This window comes from Lycorma delicatula, chromosome 8 (genome assembly GCF_047948215.1).
Source record: "Lycorma delicatula isolate Av1 chromosome 8, ASM4794821v1, whole genome shotgun sequence".
Classification (NCBI taxonomy): Eukaryota; Metazoa; Arthropoda; class Insecta; order Hemiptera; family Fulgoridae; genus Lycorma; species Lycorma delicatula.
In genome coordinates, this window is record NC_134462.1 from 15,828,208 (window position 1) to 15,847,824 (window position 19,617).

Sequence of the window (19,617 nt, forward strand, 5' to 3'; positions counted from 1 at the left end):
GTTTATTATAAAAAACTACTTTTTTATTATGCAGACTATTTCTAAAATGGTGGGCTGGCTATACTTTTTCGGATTCTACGTGTAAAACTAAACAAAAAATATCCTTAGGAAAAATGGTAATTTCTCTTTAGTTCTCCCCTGTTCGCCATTTTGTTATTTTTATATAAAAATTGTATATCTCAAGTTCGGATTGAGGAATCACATTAATATTTGGTAAGCGTCTTTGTAATAAAGTTTTAGAATTAGAAAAAAAACAGGATTTAAATGCCTACGCAAATTACAAAATGGCTGGCATGTTTTTTTTTTCAGTCCGTAATATCTTCATAAATATAATTTGTATCAAAATGTACACCAATATATAATACGTAAGGTAAAGTGGATAGATGGGTGGAATATATTGAACAGTTATACGGAGGAAATGAATTAGAAATGGTGTTATAGAGGAAGAAGAGGAAGTTGAGGAGGATGAAATGGGAGAAACAATACTGAGATCTGAATTTAAGAGAGCATTAAAAGATTTAAATAGCAGAAAGGTTCCTGGAATAGACGGAATACCTGTAGAATTACTGTGCAGTGCAAGTGAGGAAGCGATTGATAGATTATACAAACTGGTGTGTAATATTTATGAAAAAGGGGAATTTCCGTCAGACTTCAAAAAAAGTGTTATAGTAATGATACCAAAGAAAGAAGGGGCAGATAAATGTGAAGAATACAGAACAATTAGTTTAACTAGTCATGCATCAAAAATCTTAACTAGAATTCTATACAGATGAATTGAGAGGAGAGTGGAGGAAATGTTAGGAGAAGACCAATTTGGTTTCAGGAAAAGTATAGGGACAAGGGAAGCAATTTTAGGCTTTAGATTAATAGTAGAAGGAAGATTAAACAAAAACAAACCAACATACTTGGCGTTTATAGACCTAGAAAAGGCTTTCGATAACGTAGACTGGAATAAAATGTTCGCATTTTTAAAAAAATAGGGTTCAAATACAGAGATAGAAGAACAATTGCTAACATGTACAGCAACCAAAAAGCAACAGTAACAATTGAAGAACATAACAAAAAAGCCGTAATAAGAAAGGGAGTCCGACAAGGATGTTCCCTATCTCCGTTACTTTTTAATCTTTACATGGAACTAGCAGTTAATGATGTTAAAGAACAATTTAGATTCGGAGTAACAGTACAAGGTGAAAAGATAAAGATGCTACGATTTGCTGATGATACAGTAATTCTAGCCGAGAGTAAAAAGGATTTAGAAGAAACAACGAACGGCATAGATGAAGTCCTACGCAAGAACTATCGCGTGAAAATGAACAAGAACAAAACAAAAGTAATGAAATGTAGTAGAAATAACAAAGATGGACCACTGAATGTGAAAATAGGAGGAGAAAAGATTATGGAGGTAGAAGTATTTTGTTATTTGGGCAGTAGAATTACTAAAGATGGACGAAGCAGGAGCGATATAAAATGCCGAATAGCACAAGCTAAACGAGCCTTCAGTAAGAAATATAATTTGTTTACATCAAAAATTAATTTAAATGTCAGGAAAAGATTTTTGAAAGTGTATGTTTGGAGCGTCGCTTTATATGGAAGTGAAACTTGCACGATCGGAGTATCTGAGAAGAAAAGATTAGAAGGTTTTGAAATGCGGTGCTATAGGAGAATGTTAAAAATCAGATGGGTGGATAAAGTGACAAATGAAGAGGTATTGCGGCAAATAAATGAAGAAAGAAGCGTTTGGAAAAATATAATTAAAAGAAGAGACAGACTTTTAGGCCACATACTAAGGCATCCTGGAATAGTCGCTTTAATGTTGGAAGGACAGGTAGAAGGGAAAAATTGTGTAGGCAGACCACGTTTGGAATATGTAAAACAAATTGTTAGGGATGTAGGATGTAGAGGGTATACTGAAATGAAACGACTAGCACTAGATAGGGAATCTTGGAGAGTTGCATCAAATCAGTCAAATGACTGAAGACAAAAAAAAATAAATCAAAATGAATGTTATATAAAATATTAAGCCTTTGATTTTTAAAAAAAAATACTTTTTATTTTTAAAATCGGTTAACAATTAGTCGAGTTATGACAGAAAATTGATGTAATTTTGTGTCAGTTTTCATCTCCTCCAGTTTATGTTCAATTCGATTAAATATTATTTATTTTTATTTATTGTCAATTCTTTAAATTAGTGTCAAATTAAGTAATAATTTTCTCACAATAATAGATCTAATAATTAAAAAAAATAAAACAATTACCTGTGATAATCTTACGTTAATTGTTGTAGAACATTAGGTGTACTTTTTTAAAAAATAAACAACGACTTACCGTTTTGGAGCTGTAGCTTGTGAAAGTGTAAAAATGTTGTGAATTGGGCACGTGTTCGAAACCGGTCTAGTCGCTGAACAATGCCGATCTCCCCGGCTACAGTAACAATAGGACAGCTGCGTTGCCATTGTACCGCTAAAACTCTGGAATGCTAAGTCATACAAGAAAATTGTTTTAATAAAAGTTGTCTGTTTTTTTGAGATTAACAACTTTTCCAAATGCAATACAGACGAAAATAAATTTTTTCCGGTGAAAAAACCGAAAAAACACGTTTTTTACAACTTCAGTGCCACCTAGTATTTCAATTTAAAATTATACGGCATAACTTCAAAGACATTAATTGTAGAGGAGAATGTCCTCTTCATTTTTTGTTTGAAAAACTTTTCTCTAAAATGCATAGTTCAGATAAAAACGCATTTCAAAAACCTTTTTGAGTTTTTCAAAAATCTATGGGAGGGGGATGTTAAAAATCTTAAGCTTCCCTCGTCACCCCTAACGCATGGACAAAAGATCAATCGGTAGGTAAGGATTTTCAAATACAGCCTATTTTGATGACAAATTGCCTGTACTAGAATTAAATAAAATCTTTAGATTATTTACATCTCGTTAACGAGCTTAACCAGATGATTCATTGATAAACAAAAACGTATTCAGCACAACCAAAGTCAACACACACATCTCAAGAATAGAACTGCTAGGCTACGTACTGATATCGTCATTCTCCCACTCTGAACAGAATTGTAATAATAATAAATTATGTTTTGTTAAGTTTTGATGATGTAATTTCGCTGATATGTTGTTCATAACACCGTTCATTGGTTTGTTGACAAATTCTAGCCCGGTATTGCGACATCGACTAAACTTTTGGCTCTCGAACAACGTTGTGTCTGTGACCTTGACCAAAAATTGAACACTGAACTAAAGTTACAAACTTTCGTTTAAGAGTTTTTGTTTTTTCTGTTTAGCCTCCGGGAATCACTGCCAGGTATTATTTCAGAAGATGAATGAGGATAAGTGAAGTGTAGTTTTGTACAGTCTCAGATCGACCGTTTCTGAGATGTGTGGTTAATTGAAACTCAACCACCAAAGGACACCGGTATCCACGATCTAGTATTCATATCCGTATAAAAGTAACTGCCTTTACTAGGATTTGAACGTTGGAACTCTCGACTTCGAAATCAGCTGATTTGCGAAGACCCGTTCACCAATAGACCAACCCGGTGGGTTTCGTTTTAAGAGTTTAAATAATATCATCGTCTGGTTTTCGAATAAAATGATTATTTATTAATTTATTATATTTTTATAATAAATTAAGTCGTCTAGGAAACCCTTTCTATTTCTGCTAGTTTGTATTTATTTTAAAACTATTCTACACAAAGAGTATTAATAAGGAATTAACATAATTGTAATGAGCAATTCTTTTATCTGTTATTTAATTTTTTTTAGGTTTACTGCCTTCTTTGTGTAATTTCGCAATATCAAGAGTACAAGGCTGGAAGAGGAACAGCTGATTTCTGTAGAAGGGTAATAAATATCTCTTTTTACTACATTTTACAAATATAATATTTTTTTAAATACCCATAATGTATCATTCAAACGGAGAAGATTAAAAAAAATCCCTTTCGGCATGCCGGAAGGCGGAGGTAAATTTCACCGGTGCTAAGAAGGAGATCAAAAAGATTTCCACCTTAAACTTCAAATTTACTCAATACGACAACGGTTGCATGTGAAAAACGTTTCATATCAAAAATTGTTTCAGACAAAAGTTTTAGGTAATTTTTACGGGACTAATGACTACTTTAAACGATTTGATACTGTGCCTATTAAGGGAGGTTTGATTTTTTTGTCTTCGAAACAGCATTTTTTCCACTCCCTGGGCCAGTGGTTGGTGAAATCAAAAAACTTTACTTAGATAAGTTTTAGGCTCTTATTTATTTAGACACTTTTTTCTTCTGTTTAGAAACAGATTACTACTGCATCCTGACCCCCTCCCCACCGTAGGGGAAGACACCTACCTTGTAACGATCCCGGTCGCTACACCATCCCCACCGTTTCTAGCCCTGATGAGATTTACCGAGGGTCGTCTTTTAGACCCTTTAAACTTGATAACACAATAGTCATTAGTTTGGCCTCTGTCCGGTGCCACCGATGTAAGTGCCTCAGCAGACATTTTCTTCAGTGTATTTACACAACCTACTATCGCCTTCGTATGGCCTCTTCCAACCACGACCACCTACCATAACTTACAACCATCAACTATCAAATTAACCGATTCGCGGAAGCGCGATCCCCGCTTACGAGAAATAAACTTCCGTTGCCATTTTTAACAAATTATAAAATCATTTTTAAAAAATTTTCCGCCAATTTTAAAATGCTATTAAAAATGTTTCTTTTATTTCTGAAACAATATTAATCTGTTGATGAATTTTTTAATAATCGATTTATATGGTATCAGATTTACGCCCATTTACAGTTACCGATGGATATTAATAAACTTTTGTAGCGTGAAAAAATCTGAACGGGATTCGAATCGGGGACCTCCAGATAGAAGGCCGAGACGCTACCATTCCGCCACGGAGATAGGCAGTACTAATAATACTAATAAAACAGGAATCTGTTATCTGGATCCCGTTTAACATGTACATAAATATATGCTAACAATCATTTTCACTGTGTCATCTGAAATGTGAATTATTTTGTAGGATTTTTTTATATTTAATACATTTATTTTAACATTATCTAATGTGATTATATTTAAGAAGTTAGGTATTATGTAAATATGTCAAACCATTCTCTGCAAAATTTCTTCGGTTTTATTTCGTAAGCACTTAATTTTTGTGTGATTAAGGTTTCTTGGGGAAAATAGAAATCAGAATTTAAAAATGAATACAATAAGCTTGACTGACGATGTTATGTCGTATATTAATATTATTAGAATTTATCGTATTTCTAATAATATTAGAGGTCGATGGAATTCTGTCATGGGAAGTGTGTGAACAATTAAAGAGAGGAATAATTTCAAAGACAGGAAAAGTATCTCCACTTTTTCTTATAAAAAAAATCTTTCCTCGTAATTTCCAACGAAAGGATTTCAAACAAAACTGTTTTGACACCCGAATTTAAATGCAGCTCGTGACAAATGCACAAACGACGCGTGAGGGCCACATTTTGATCCATAAAGTTTAATTTTCAAATTTTTTAATTAATTTTCAAATACGACCCAAATGTTTTCTCATGTAACCGTTTACTTCCCTTCGGATTACTTCAAACACCAAATTGCTGAACTGGTGAAGGAATAGCGTATAACACCGTTTTACGATTCAAACTGACGATCCTCGTTACAGTATCGATAATGATAACGTGATCATCCGAAGAAAAATCCGTAGATAGATCCTCTACCTCATGAAGCGTAAAAGATATAGCATCCACCGGCCTCAACATCTCAGACACACGGTAGCCCGAGTCTAACGACTCTTTATAAGGCCGGCCAAGCCCCTCGCATGGATGTCCAGGCAAAAGAATTTATATAGAGCTTAATAGCTATTGGTTGCATTTTTTCTTGACTTGACGTTAGTGAAGCCGTCGCCATCAAATAGTTTTTCTCCCAGTTCAGAAACGAAACCGACGGGAGATTACACAGCCATAATGCAAGAACTAGCCTAGTATTAATGTATTATTATTAATGGATTAGAGTAGTCTTGCAAACGGAAAAGTATGATGATCACTATAAACATTTTATTCGTTCAGGTTTTGACAAATCTCTCAAGTTTCACATCTAAAGAATCCATTAATACATAAAAAAAGAAAAACAAGCATTTTTTACGAATGGGATGTATGTATGTACAGTTTGTTATATTCGTATGTAGGAGTACGTATGTTGAACTTTTCCCAAATTATAATTAGACTGGATGAACAGATTAGGTTAAAATTTGGCCAGTATATATATCTATATATAGGTTATATATTGTGTTCATATAAATTTACTGAGGAGGGAAATTTGCGAAATTTTTGTTTTCAATTTTTTACTTAGATAATTTAAAAAAAAAAAAGTTTCTTAGCAAAAAATATATCGTTTAGGTAGTACATAAGTAATCGTTTTTTATAAATAATTCTAATGAATACTACTATAAGGGAAATTCTTTAAATCGTTTGAGAAACCAGTTTCCAAAATACAATTTCAGTTTCTTATTGCCGGGAATGCATAACAATTCCGCTGTCAACTTTTTTTATTATTTGGCTTTCATATTTTAGATACTCTAAAAGATGTTAAGAATATTTAAATCCCATCGCATTAAAATTAAGTAATATATTTTACAATTATGTACATTTGTATTTACAGTTATTATGCGACTAAAAAAAAATGGAAGCAATTAATTTTTATTTTTATTACAGCCGTTACCTGTTAGATATACACCAAGACCAGTGGCAACAGTTACGACTTGTGACAGTACAAGACGTCCGCGTACAAATTCTTCAACGTTGGATCTCCCAAGTCCTTCTGGTTTTACCTCCGCTGATTCAGATAGACAATCAACAAGAAAACACGTACAATTTGGCGGTGACATCAGTCCAGATCTGCTTCACGCACATTGGAAAGAAACAAATAATACTTGTACTAATAGAGGTTAGTATAGTCGGTATACTGTTCTATCTATCTATTCCTGTTTATTGATTTTAAATGTTTAAATCCCAAGCTCATGTGCAGCCCAAATATGTAAAATGCGTAAATGACCCGATCCCATAAACAGTTCGACTGTTTTATTTGATTCTATAATAAATTTCTGTCGATGTAAATTCATGGTTTCTTTCTTGTAACCCTTCTGAGTTAGTGTATCTTAGTGATTCTCTTATATTAAATACTTAACTATATTACTTATATATTGTCTAAATGTCTTAACTGAAGGCTTTTTCCCCTTTTCCCCTCCGCCGGATCCTGCAGTTAAGTATAACACAACCCAGGGGAGTATCCTAAACCCACCGGCTTGTCTAGTGGTGAACGCGTTTTCCAACCCAGGTAGTCGAGACTTCCAGCGTTCAAGTCCTAGTAAAGTCAGTTACTTTTACGGATTTGAATATTAGATCGTAGATACCGGTGTTCTTTGGTGGTTGGGTTTCAATTAATCACTCATCTTTGAAATGGTTGAACTGAGACTATACAAAACTACACTTCATTTATACTCATATATATCATCCTCATTCATCCTCTGAAGTATTATCTAAACTGTAATTACCAAAGGCTAAACAGAAAAAAAAAGCAAGGGGAGTATCTTGTACCCTAACGGGCCTCCAGGCTCGGCTATACCGTCCTTCGGTCTTCACTCCGAGCCTGGACTCGGTCTTTAAGCCAAAGTCTCTAAAGGGGATACCCCAAGTGGGGCATCCCCGCCGGGACTCATTCTTTTTGCTCTGGGGTTTGGGAGTCCCCGTCCCTCATTGCTACCGCCCACACGTGCAAGCACGAGCGAACGGCATCTCCGCAGAGAGCTGTCCCTCATCCACGAGCCCCCTATCCTTCTCCTGAAGAACCTTAATTGAAGATTAGAAAGATGTGTTGTCACCATCTTTAGTGTGTAAATTATTGTTATTAAGGGAACACATGCAATAATGTATAATTTGTTGTTCATTATCGAATAATACTTTGGAAATATTAATGAGTTGAAGATCTATTTAAGCTGGATGTGCATTACTTTTAGATTATTAGCTTTATGTAACTGTAGTAAATTACAGAAATTGCAGATTAATTTTTATTAAATTATGTATAAAAAACAGGAGTGTACTTCTCTAAAATTCGTTTGTATTATAGGCTTGAAAATTGTTCTCAATGGTTTTCATCGGTTATTTCATAATATAATTATACATTATAATATAATTATAATTTTATGTATGTTATATAATTAACTGTAGAATATTGGTATACATATCATGGAATATATTGCAATTGTAAAAGTAAGCATATTGATTTTACAATTTTAGTGCGAATACATAAGTCAATACTTGGTTTCAGCAATTTACAAAACAAAAAAATGAAACCAGTAATTTAAACCCAATTTTTCTGCCATATTTGCCTATCATTATCGATTATGCATTATAATTTTCGAACTCTAAAAGAAAAAATATTCTTTAACATATTAATTTCTTATACGAACTTCGATTTTCATTATTGCAGAATTCCTTTTTAATATATTTGATATAATCCACATTTTCATTTTATTTTCACACAATATAAAGTCGAAACGGGGAAATTACCTCTTCATCATTTATTACTGGGTCGATTGATTTTTCATGGTGTAAACAGACTAAAAAAAAAAAATAAATGATAAAAATAACACTATTTCAATTACTTTTAAAATTATAAAAGTTGACACCGAATTAAAAAGATTCTATATTTAAAGAATAATTTAAAAAGTACTATGCTGATCTCCGTGGTGAAGTGGTAGCGCCTCAGCCTTTTATCCGGAGATCCTGGGTTTGAATCCCGGTCATGCACGGCATTTCTATTAATTTCCATTTTGATATTTTGAATATCAGTATGTCTTTAATTTCGCGACTGTATAGTCATACAGAATATTGTATAAGGGAAAATATTTTAATCCATGTCAAATTTTGAATGTCGAAATATTTATAAATCTTGATGTTTCATGACACCCACTAATTAAACAATACAATTTTACCATTGAAATACGTACTTGGCTGTTTATGAATTATTAATCCAGTTTGGATTAAATTTGGCACCATGATTTCTGTACGTGGAGAATTGACACCATTTAACTTATGATCACAATTTGTCATCAGAGCTGGGACTTAAGCCTTGTGTGATCTATATCTCAAAATTTATTCAAAGGATAGGTAACTTTCTTCACATAATCTAGCCCGTCAAAGTTATCCAAGATACTATATGGTAGTGTTTAGTCTTTTCAAATTTATTTTTTATTGTTTCTAGGCTAATGTCATATCCTTGTATTAATTAGATGATTTTTTACATTAAATATAAATTTGGTTATGTATCTGAGAAACTACATTCTAGAATGAAGGATAATAAACCTAATTGGTTTGATTTTGTTGATTTTTTTACTTTTATCTTCAGACTGAATTAATCGATTTTTGTCAGAATTTTGTACGGTAACTTAGGAATAGGTAGATCATTGCTGCCGGCTTTCCTAGGAAAGTTATTCAACTCTTGCCGACTTTTTTTAAAAGTCAGTTTTTTTTTACTTATAAAGTTTAAATTGACCGCTTTCATACCGCAATTAGTAGCGTACATATCTGTTATGCCAAAGATTCCGGATTCATTTAACGGTCAAAGCGGGTAATTTTTAACGAATCAACCGATAATCACATATGGGTGTAATATAAAATCCTGAACGTTTGATAGAATAGTTTACAAGAAATGCAAAAGCAAGTAACTCAAACTGATTTCTGATCCCAATATATGCACGTCATTTATCTGAAATAATTATAGTATCGTGAAAAATTCTTTCAATAATTATCGGCATTAAGTTTCAGCCGTTCTAATATTATCTGCAACAAGAAAATATTATTTTAATTCACGTGAAATTCTGTTCACGCGACAGATGTCCCATTTCAAATTTACGACAAGGAGCGATTCATCGATTTCTATGGTCCTTCCTGGTTAAAAGTTTGAATCAACGGAACAGAAGCAGAAGAATACTCAACGAATAGTTTGAAAGCTATAAAATGAAAATTTTATAGCTTACAATTTTATTATACATAGCTTATTTTATCGTAACAGGGAATAAGATAATAATAAATACAGTACACACATGCTTTGCGTAGTCGTGGCGGAAAAAAACAGAAAATGGTAATTGGCTACAAAGGAATGAAACCTTTCTCTCTGCTCCATTTTCAATTTGAGAGTTTCGTATAAGAACATTTCCGCAAAAAACAGAGCTTGAGCTCAGACTGTTACGTGACCTTGTTCTATTTTTTAAACATCTATTTATTTTCAAATAATTACAGATGAATTTAACAGGCATCAGCCCAAGTCTACTTCTTAACATTAAACAAATACATAATTTCTCTCTAAAGTATTTAACAAAAAAATAATAATAGATTAAAAGAAACAAAAATTATTTAAGAAAATAAATTGAAATATTTTTAAAAAGTGATAAAAATGTCACGACGGTTCACTTAAAGAAAAAAAAAACTAGTCATATCAATGCTTCTGAACAACCATGTCTCTAAATATTCAAACTATCATTAAACAGATCAATATTTTTGTTAATTAAGCTCACAATAAATGGTAGAATTTAATGGGCAATTGGTACAATTGCAAGGTCTAAGAATAAAAAACGAATAACATTACTTCTAGTTAACTTGGCATATGAAATACTATAACATAAATAATAGAAAAAAATATATATAAAAGCAAACAGATAAAAAAGGAACAAAAAGGGATAAAGAAAGTAAATGAAATATATAAAAAAAAAAAAAAAACAAAAAAAAAAAACAAATATGTCAGAATGATTCCGTAAAGAAAAACACAACTATTTCCGAAATAGACTGACAGTTGATTAAATTATTAATAACCTTATATAACATCATTAATAACTGCAATAAATCGCGTCTTAATTTTAGAGGCCTAATATTTAATATTGTAGTATTTAAGAAATAAGAAACTGTACGAACAAAATTCTTTATTAACCTTAAAAACAAATACCTTTAAAAACCTATTTTTTTATTAACACTAACTGCTGCATCCAATAATTCGAGAAGGGAATCCGTATCTATACACCGTACTCAAGGCGATTTTTCACGTAGATATAATAGAATATTTAAAACGTTTTCACTTAAAAATGTAACATTAAAACAGAAACTATTATTAAAATAGTAGAAAAATTCTGTAAATAGAAACTAAAAAAAATCTGCTAAGCACTGGTTAAGCGTAGAGGACGATTAGGTTGTGCGGAATCATCACATTCTACGATACGCTTGATTTTTTTATGTATCCGACGTCCTGACAAACTTAGCATAAAACGATTTATCAGCTGGTATCTATCATTGGTTTAGCTGTAAAGCACTAATGTGTTATGTAATACTAATGCTTTTTGTAAAATTTATACGTTTTTCATGTGTGAATATTAATTACAATGAAGTTACTATTTTTAGTTTATTCTAATATATTTATATTTCCTTTTTTTAAATTTTATTCCATTTTAAATGTAATATAATAGCTTTGAAAATGATATTTTCACGCTAAGTATAGCTAGCTTATTTAAAGAAGAAAGTATGGTGATCTTGTCAAAAATGAGGTATCAGGGTTTTTTCAAATCGTTTAGGGTTAATTAATTCATCTAGACCAAAAAAAAAATAATAATTTTATATCACTATAAATAAAAATGTAATTGCTCGTTTGTTCAAAATATTAAATCTCCAAAAGTTCTTCACCGATTGCTTTGAATTTCTGACACAACGTTCTATTCGAATACGCGCGTGTTTTTATATACCGCGCGTGTTTTATAAGGTAAAACCATGTTTTTTTTAAAAAACAGCGCTATATCTAAGGACGTAAAAGCAACATACGCTATACTAAATATTTTACGATTTCATTTCAATGTTTCTGATATGCGCGTCCGCTATAGACTAAAAGACTACTGGACGGATTTACGTGCGGGGGAAAAAGAGAGAAGGTGTAAAATCGGAAAAGGAAAAATCAAAAAAGGCAAAAGGGAAGAAGGCAAAAAGTAAGAAGAGGAAAATGGAAAAAATTAAAAGGGGAAAACAGGGAAAAGGAAAAAGGAAACGGAAAGGTGAAAAGAGAAAAAATAAAAAGGGAAATGGGGAACAAGGAAAGGGAAAATGGAAATAAGGGAAAGATAAATGGGGGATAGAAAGAGAAATGAAATGAAAAGGGGAAAATGGAAAGAGGGAACGGAAAGGGAATATGATAAAATTAAAATGGGAAAAGCAAAATGGGGGAAAGGAGAAAAGGGAAAAGGGAGAAAGGGAAAAAGGGAAAGGTTAAATTTTGTGAAGTTCCGTAATGTTCATTTTGTTAATGTTTTATCAAACTTTCAATTGTGTTTATTTAATCTATATGTATACTCAAATCTAGCAACAGCGAAGAACTACCGGGTCTACTAGTTCATAAAAAAAATTATATTTTCAGTAGGTTTATTTTTAGCCTATCATCCTGCAATTTTTTTTTTTTTTTTTTAGCTTATTTACAATCGTTACATTGCATAAACCTTTAGTAAACTGAATCACATCCCACAAAAAATTGGATCAAGTAAGGAGTCCTCAATGAAACTCCTCAAAAATTACACGCTAGTATAATAAACCTTTTTGCAAAGCACATACAATTGGCAATTATAAATATCACTTAACACCACAAGATCAACAGAAAGAAAAATTATTCGCTGGTTCATTAAATAAAAGTTTTCGTTTAGATTATATTTCAAATTATTGTAGTAATTTGTTGACTATTACGATTTTTGAATATTCAGATCATATATCCGCGCTCGGATGACCAAAAAAAACTGTTCGATAAAATATTTGAAGGTGGGAAATCTTTCATTTGACAACTTTTCCTTTCATATCTTGAAGTATTTTAATTCAATTTTAATGTTAGAAAGTGGACGAAAATAAATTCATACTTATTTACAGGATTATTCGCTTGAATTGCTTCAAGCGAATTTACATTTGAGGAAAGTTCATTAATAAATTTGGATAAAGTATCTATGGAATCTCTTTTGATAAAATTTTATTTTAAAATGCACTGAGCATTATGAAATTCAATTATATATATATATATGTTGTCAAATCGTACTTTTAATCATTTTAGAGCTATAATATAATTTTCGTTAGTTATTTTTTTGAGGTTTTTAGGGGTATCGACTACTTTGGTCATTAGCCCCATCCCACTTCAAAAAAATAAAAATAAAAAAAAGGTTCAATTATTCACATTTCTATGAATCAAAAATATTAAAAAATTTACGTTCTTCTAACTTCGAATCTAGAATATTACTTTCTAGGCTTTCCTTTCGGCCATTCTTTCTTGCACCGTTTCTCCATTCTTCTGACGGCCTCAAACTCTGATGACAGCGTATCTGAGGCCTCAGACATTGCATCGTCTTCCTCTCTTTCGGATGCCAGTGACTTTCTGCGGCTGACGTCAGTTGATGAAACTTTCGTCGGTGCTGTTAGCATCTTTGCTAGGGAATCTAAACTAACAAGCGATGCACTGTCCGCGGGGGATGAGCTGGACTCTATCTCTACTGCAGTACTGGGTCCAGCTGAAATAGATGCTCTCACCGAAGCTGATCTTTGCGCTTTTGGAGGCTCTATTGGTACAGGTTTTATATTCTCTACGTCTGGTGGTTTCTAAATAATAACTTGCACCTCCATTTCCGTAGATTCAGATTTTCTTGTCAAAATTTCTTTAAGCTTGTGACTAGACGACGGAGTGATCCGTTTCTCTTTGCTAGATAAGTCAAGATTTTTCATTCTTACTTCAGTTGGCGGCTCAGTAATCGCAGGTTTAGCTGGTGATTTAAACTGTGCTGGTGCGTCTCTCATGTCAACGGCGTCAGACGGAGAGTGAGCCTTCTCATGTTTAGTTTGTTCCATCCGATGAGTCGACTCAATTTTTGAATCAATGATTCTTTCAATCATCGTCGCAAGACTTGGAGCCATCGTGTTAAGCAACTGCTCCACGTTAATTTTAGATGTGGAAGGTGCAGCCGCTGCTTCTGCGTAAGAAGTCGATGGTCGTGGTGTACGCTGACTAACAATTTTCTTCGCTTCAGGATAACTGACCTTCTGAAGCGTTTTAACTTTCTGAATCGCTGTTTCTAATTTATATGTAGGGCAGTTTCTTGAACGACAGTTGTGATGCCCTTTACAGTTAACGCAGGTTGGAGGGTCTTTACATGGGTCACCCTCATGTGTTTTATCTCCACATATACATATTTCCTGCGCTTCACATCTAGCTGCTGTGTGTCCGAATCGTTGATACTTGAAACATCTCATCGGCTGCGGAATAAATGCTCGTACATCAAGCCGATGGATGCCAGCTCGTACCTTTTCAGGAAGATTCGGCCTATTAAATGTTAAAACATGCGAGGCCGAAGGAACAACTTCACTAGTTCTTCGCATGGTTAGTCTGCGACACTGAGTCACTCCCTGACTCGACATTTCTTGTACAATTTCTTCTTCTGTACAATTAGGAAGATCGCGACAAACAACAACTCCTCTGGATGAGTTCAGTGTGCTATGCGGTTGGCCAGAAACCGCAAATTCACCGATCTTCTTCAACGCCTGGACTTTCTGGCTTTGTACGTCGAAACTATCAACGACGATCCATTAAAAGTCTTTCGGATTTCTGTAACGGGACCACCAGCACAATTTGTAATTTCTCCTGCGATTAAGAATGGACTAACTTTTAGGAAGTTTCCATTCTCCTTTGTAATAATTTAAAACCCTGGCTTAGGTACACTATAGCCAAATATCCTATTACGTAAGTCTTCACTGATTCTATCAGCGTCTTTCTTGATTTTCTCAAACTCTTTGCTCTTTTTCCTCTTCGCTTGTGGCGAATCGGACAATTCTAAACGAGGGTGTTTACGTGCACCCTCTGCCACATTTGATTGTTCAATATTCATGAGCCGTTAATCCCTTCTGTAGCAAGGCTAGCCGCCGGGGTACACCCTCACTCCAGGGCTACTAACCTTGGAGGTCCGATCCGGTACTCCGGTGGAACCGGCATATGTCCTGGCAGAGAGCGGATGCGCAGTCTCTGCACTGACTCCAGGTTCCTACTCACCGAAGCTTTCAGAGCTCCCATGCACCGACATACATGGGCACCATTGCTACATGCTTGCCGTCGCAGGGGGCATGTGGTCAACGGAAGGGTCTCCGTTACACCTGCAATAAAATTGACCCTGGCCGCCACATCGCCAGCTCTAAGAGTGGTATGAGTCCATTTCCAAAATCGTTTATTATTCCATTTCCTTCAGGTAGCCGAAAAATCCAGTCCGTTTAGTGACCTGAGGTTGGAAACAGGTCAAACTTAAAAAAGCATAACCGAGGGATTTACTCGGAACCCCGTTAGCCAGCTATATGTAATGTACGAAGTACAGCTGTTGCCGCCCTGGACGTGGAACATAGATGTTGTGTTCCGGACGTGGGGATTATCTACCTCATTGTTTCTGCTCGTTAGTTATTGGCAGATCTTTAATGATAGCTAAGGCTTCATCCTTAAAAGAAGAATCTAGATAATATAATTTTTTAATATTAGTTAAATCATCTCTATTATGTATTAAATCAATAAATATATTAAAAAAGTACTGCCACTCTTAACACGTTACCTCTAAATACAGGTATATTAATAGATTGTAGCAGTATATGTTTAAATGCTGTATTTATACAGTTTTAAATTAAAAACCGATTAGATAATGAACAATACTCATATCGAGTTAACTATAGACATATTAAGACTAGAGGAAGTCTTAGGTTTAGAACGTGTTGTCGATTCGATCTCCAAATGTCATCCCCATTGTATAGTAGGTTTATTGCCAAGTGATTTGTCTGATAGTTAAACCGTTGTTCGTACTTTGAACTGAAACGAAACATTGTATCTCCTCCCGCATTGATCGTAATCCTATATAATCCTGCATCTCAGTGTTCTTTGCAAACCAAGGAGCCTCTGTTATACACCTCGCTATACCTTCTTCTCAAACCGCTGTATGATGTCGACATTGTTTCTGCTCGCGGTATCCCATAGGTCCAGAAAAGTTGCAGAATTCTTGAGTATACAAATATAAACCAGAACGTCTACCCGATAACCAGCATCCTTGAACTTTATCTCAAGTTGTCTTCTATTCTCTCTTATGTAAGTTTTCCAACTTATTCGACGACCGAGGTAAAGTTCTAGATACCTTACACTCTGCGGAATTACAACGCCATCAAGGTAGACCCGAGGGCAGTTACCTCTTCTCATTGTAAATGCCACATAGTTTGATTTTGTCTAGTTAACGCGTATTCTTCATGTACTCAACTGTCTGTTTATTAAATCCAACTCAAATTGTAAGGTATTCAATACTATAGTTGGGCTGACATCAACAACGAGAACAGCTGTGTGATTTGAATCATTATTTACCCCATATGAATAAAATATTTAACAACAGATATAAACAAATATCTCGTTAAAAATTATTCGATAATTTAGAATTTTATTCGTTGAGAAGAGTTTTATATAAATGCAAAAACGATTTTTAAAATATTGTTTATTGTTATTTACTAGTAGCGTAATGCGAGTTCCTTGTTACTAGAATTCTGATACTATATATATTATTTCTTTCCTTAAAAGCACATTAGGGATTTTCTTAAAACATCCGTTTCTATCCTTTTTTTGTTGTTGTTGTTTTTTCCTGTTATTGTTATCTGTTTCACTTTGGTTTGGTCGGTTCGTTGGGCTGGATCAGATCGTCTCTTGCACGCTAACATTTCAATCCCAACTTCCATAAAAGCTTTCTCCTAACCTCTCTCAGTGTCTCCTTAATATTACTCTTTCTGTAACATTACCAATTTTCTTTTATATTTTCTGAACTTTACATTGTATTATTCTTTTTATTTTATACTTTTGTTTTTTTTTCTGAAATACACAGTCTTTCGAACATCTATTAAAAACTTTCCCGTCTCGTTTTAATTCTTTTGAAAGAAACCATTAACTATTCCAATTTTTTTTAGTTGTATTTTATACATTTCTGTATAAGTAATAACCTCATTATAACAAACAAAAAGTTGTAAAGGCAAATGTTTTTTAAGTAGTGCTATAAAAAAATATCGATTATTCTTTTAATGAATTCCTGTTGTTTAAGAATATCGATAGGTTATTAAAAATATAGTTTTACTAAGAAAAAATGCTATATTATAAATTCTATTCATTTTTCCATTAATTTTTATTTTTGAAGTCGACGTTTATAAAATCTTTTTTTTTTTTTAAATTAATTTTCCGATATTTAATTAGGCACAACATTAAACATTTTAAATTTAAAGATTTTTTTTTATATCGCCCTATAAGTTTGAAGCTTGTGCGTGGGATATAGAAATATATTTAGCTTATTAGAAATGACATTCCTGACCGGGATTCAAACCCGAGACATCCGGATGAAAGGCCTAGACGCTACCAATCCGCCAAGAAGATTGGTAAATTTTTACTCTGAGTTTTAAGTTTTAAAAGTATGGAAGCTCTTTTTATTTTTTTTATTTACAATATCTATAAAACGAAACTTATATTTATTTCACAAAATAATTATGTAAATATTCAAAATATCCATCCCAAGAAATTAAAATGTGAAAAATGATAAAAAAGATAAAAAGGTGAAATTTTATCTTGATAAAAAACTGTATATGAGAAATGACGTTAAGTAACTACCGTTGAGTGTGAATTAAGAATATTTGTGATACTGGGACGAAATATTGTGTTTTCTTAAGTTTTCCAAATAGTCATATTGAACGTCAGGCTGTACATTATTACTACAAGAATCTAATACCATATAATAATAACTAAAATCAAACAAATATGTTTATAGTTCATCTATGTTACATATAAATTTTTCATTGAACATTTTCCCAAACTTGTTAAAAATTAATCCTTTCATTATTATATCATAGGTTAGGCTTGAACATAAATAATAAAATATAAAGGAATTGAAATGTGTTTTTTTTTATGCTGCAGTATATAGAATATGATTGTCCTTAACTGTTCAACAGTAAAAAAAAATAGAAAAATGAAATTTAGCAAATGCTCTTATCACGAAAGTATTATTTTTAGCTTGCAGGGATGATCCTAGTTTGATCACAACTACTACGATTAATGATTTGAAAAAATGATATCTTATGTATTATTTTGACACAAGATATCGTTTCATGTATATCAAAATAGCGTTTAAATTATTGGTAGGAATATTTCTGAAAGCCTACACCAGGTGATTTTATTTATAAACTCGATTGGGTTCTGTGTTTTTCGAAAGTCATTTCTTTAATTGTTCTGATTCAGAAAGATCTCTAATAGATATAATATTTTCATTATAGATTCAGGATGTATTCTTATCCGATTATTATATAATCGGACAATAATGTGTATGTGTTTATCAAGACTCAACAGTAGATCAAAAGATCAACTGTTGATCTTTATATTAAGATTGATTGATATAGTTTCATAAAAAAAATCTTATAAAATTTTTGGTTTTCAGAATTACATGAAAATGATCATAAATTATAGCTTAAACAACGGGGAATGTAATGATAAAAAAGTAATAAATAGATTTTTTATTTTAATTGGTACGTAATAAATAAATGAAATAGATAATCACGTGATCTAAATATTCACGTGATATATAGAGCAAATCATATAAAGATTACGTCAGGACTGGGTTCATTATCTATTACAAGGATAAACAAAGTTCATCGAATATATTTCGACTAGTTTAGTTCCATTAATTTTTCGGATGATGATTGAATAGGCATGAGGATTATCAGCGGCTTATGATATGAAAAACATGATCAAATAGTTTTTTTTATTTTATAATAGTGTATTTATCAAAAAAAAATTTTTGGTAAATTTAAAATTATTTATGCAAAATCAAGAATTTCTCTGATATGTACTATTTTCTGTGTCATTAAAAAATATAATTTTACTCATAAAAAATAATATTTACATAAATATTACCTCAAATCTTGATACGCAGTTTTCACAAAAAATAAATATACGCTGCAATATAAATAAAGTTTTATGAATATGAACAACAATATTCACAGTTTAAAATATCCGTCTTCAGAAATCCGTGCATATAAATATATATTTATTACGACTCAATATCTGTTATGTTTGAAACGGGTGTTAATCATTTAATTGCATTGAACTACTGACTGAATCAGACACTACACGCATATGCGTGCGATCTGATCCACTTGGGCCTGCGTAAATCTTCATGGTGTGTTACATCGGCGCGCGGAACTTCCGTAAGTTGCTGAAAATACACTCTGATCAGTTTATCCTAACGAGCCAAAAGAAGTATAACTACAAAAATACACGGGTCTAATACATAACCTCCTTTTTTGAAATCGATTAAAAATAGATTTGACTAAAGTTCACATTAATTATTTAAAGCATAAATACATGAAATAATTTTATGGCAGATGTATAAAAATTTTAAGTATAAATTACAAAAATAAATCAGAATTCAGAAGGCGTTAATAAAAATTATTTCAGCATGAAATGCACGATTTTATTTGTGATTCTTTAGCCAAAACCGTTATAAACTTCCCTTG

The 19,617-nt window shown here is 32.6% G+C and overlaps 1 protein-coding gene across 1 annotated transcript in view; it reads left to right on the forward strand.

Annotated features, from left to right (window-relative positions):
* The window catches only part of LOC142328921 (uncharacterized), a 407,317-nt gene that overhangs the window by 367,341 nt on the left and 20,359 nt on the right, over positions 1-19,617 (forward strand). Inside the window, exons 7-8 of the mRNA XM_075373089.1 lie at positions 3,772-3,849; positions 6,718-6,949. Coding sequence (XP_075229204.1) covers positions 3,772-3,849; positions 6,718-6,949 — 310 coding nt within the window. The remainder of the gene's footprint in view (positions 1-3,771; positions 3,850-6,717; positions 6,950-19,617) is intronic.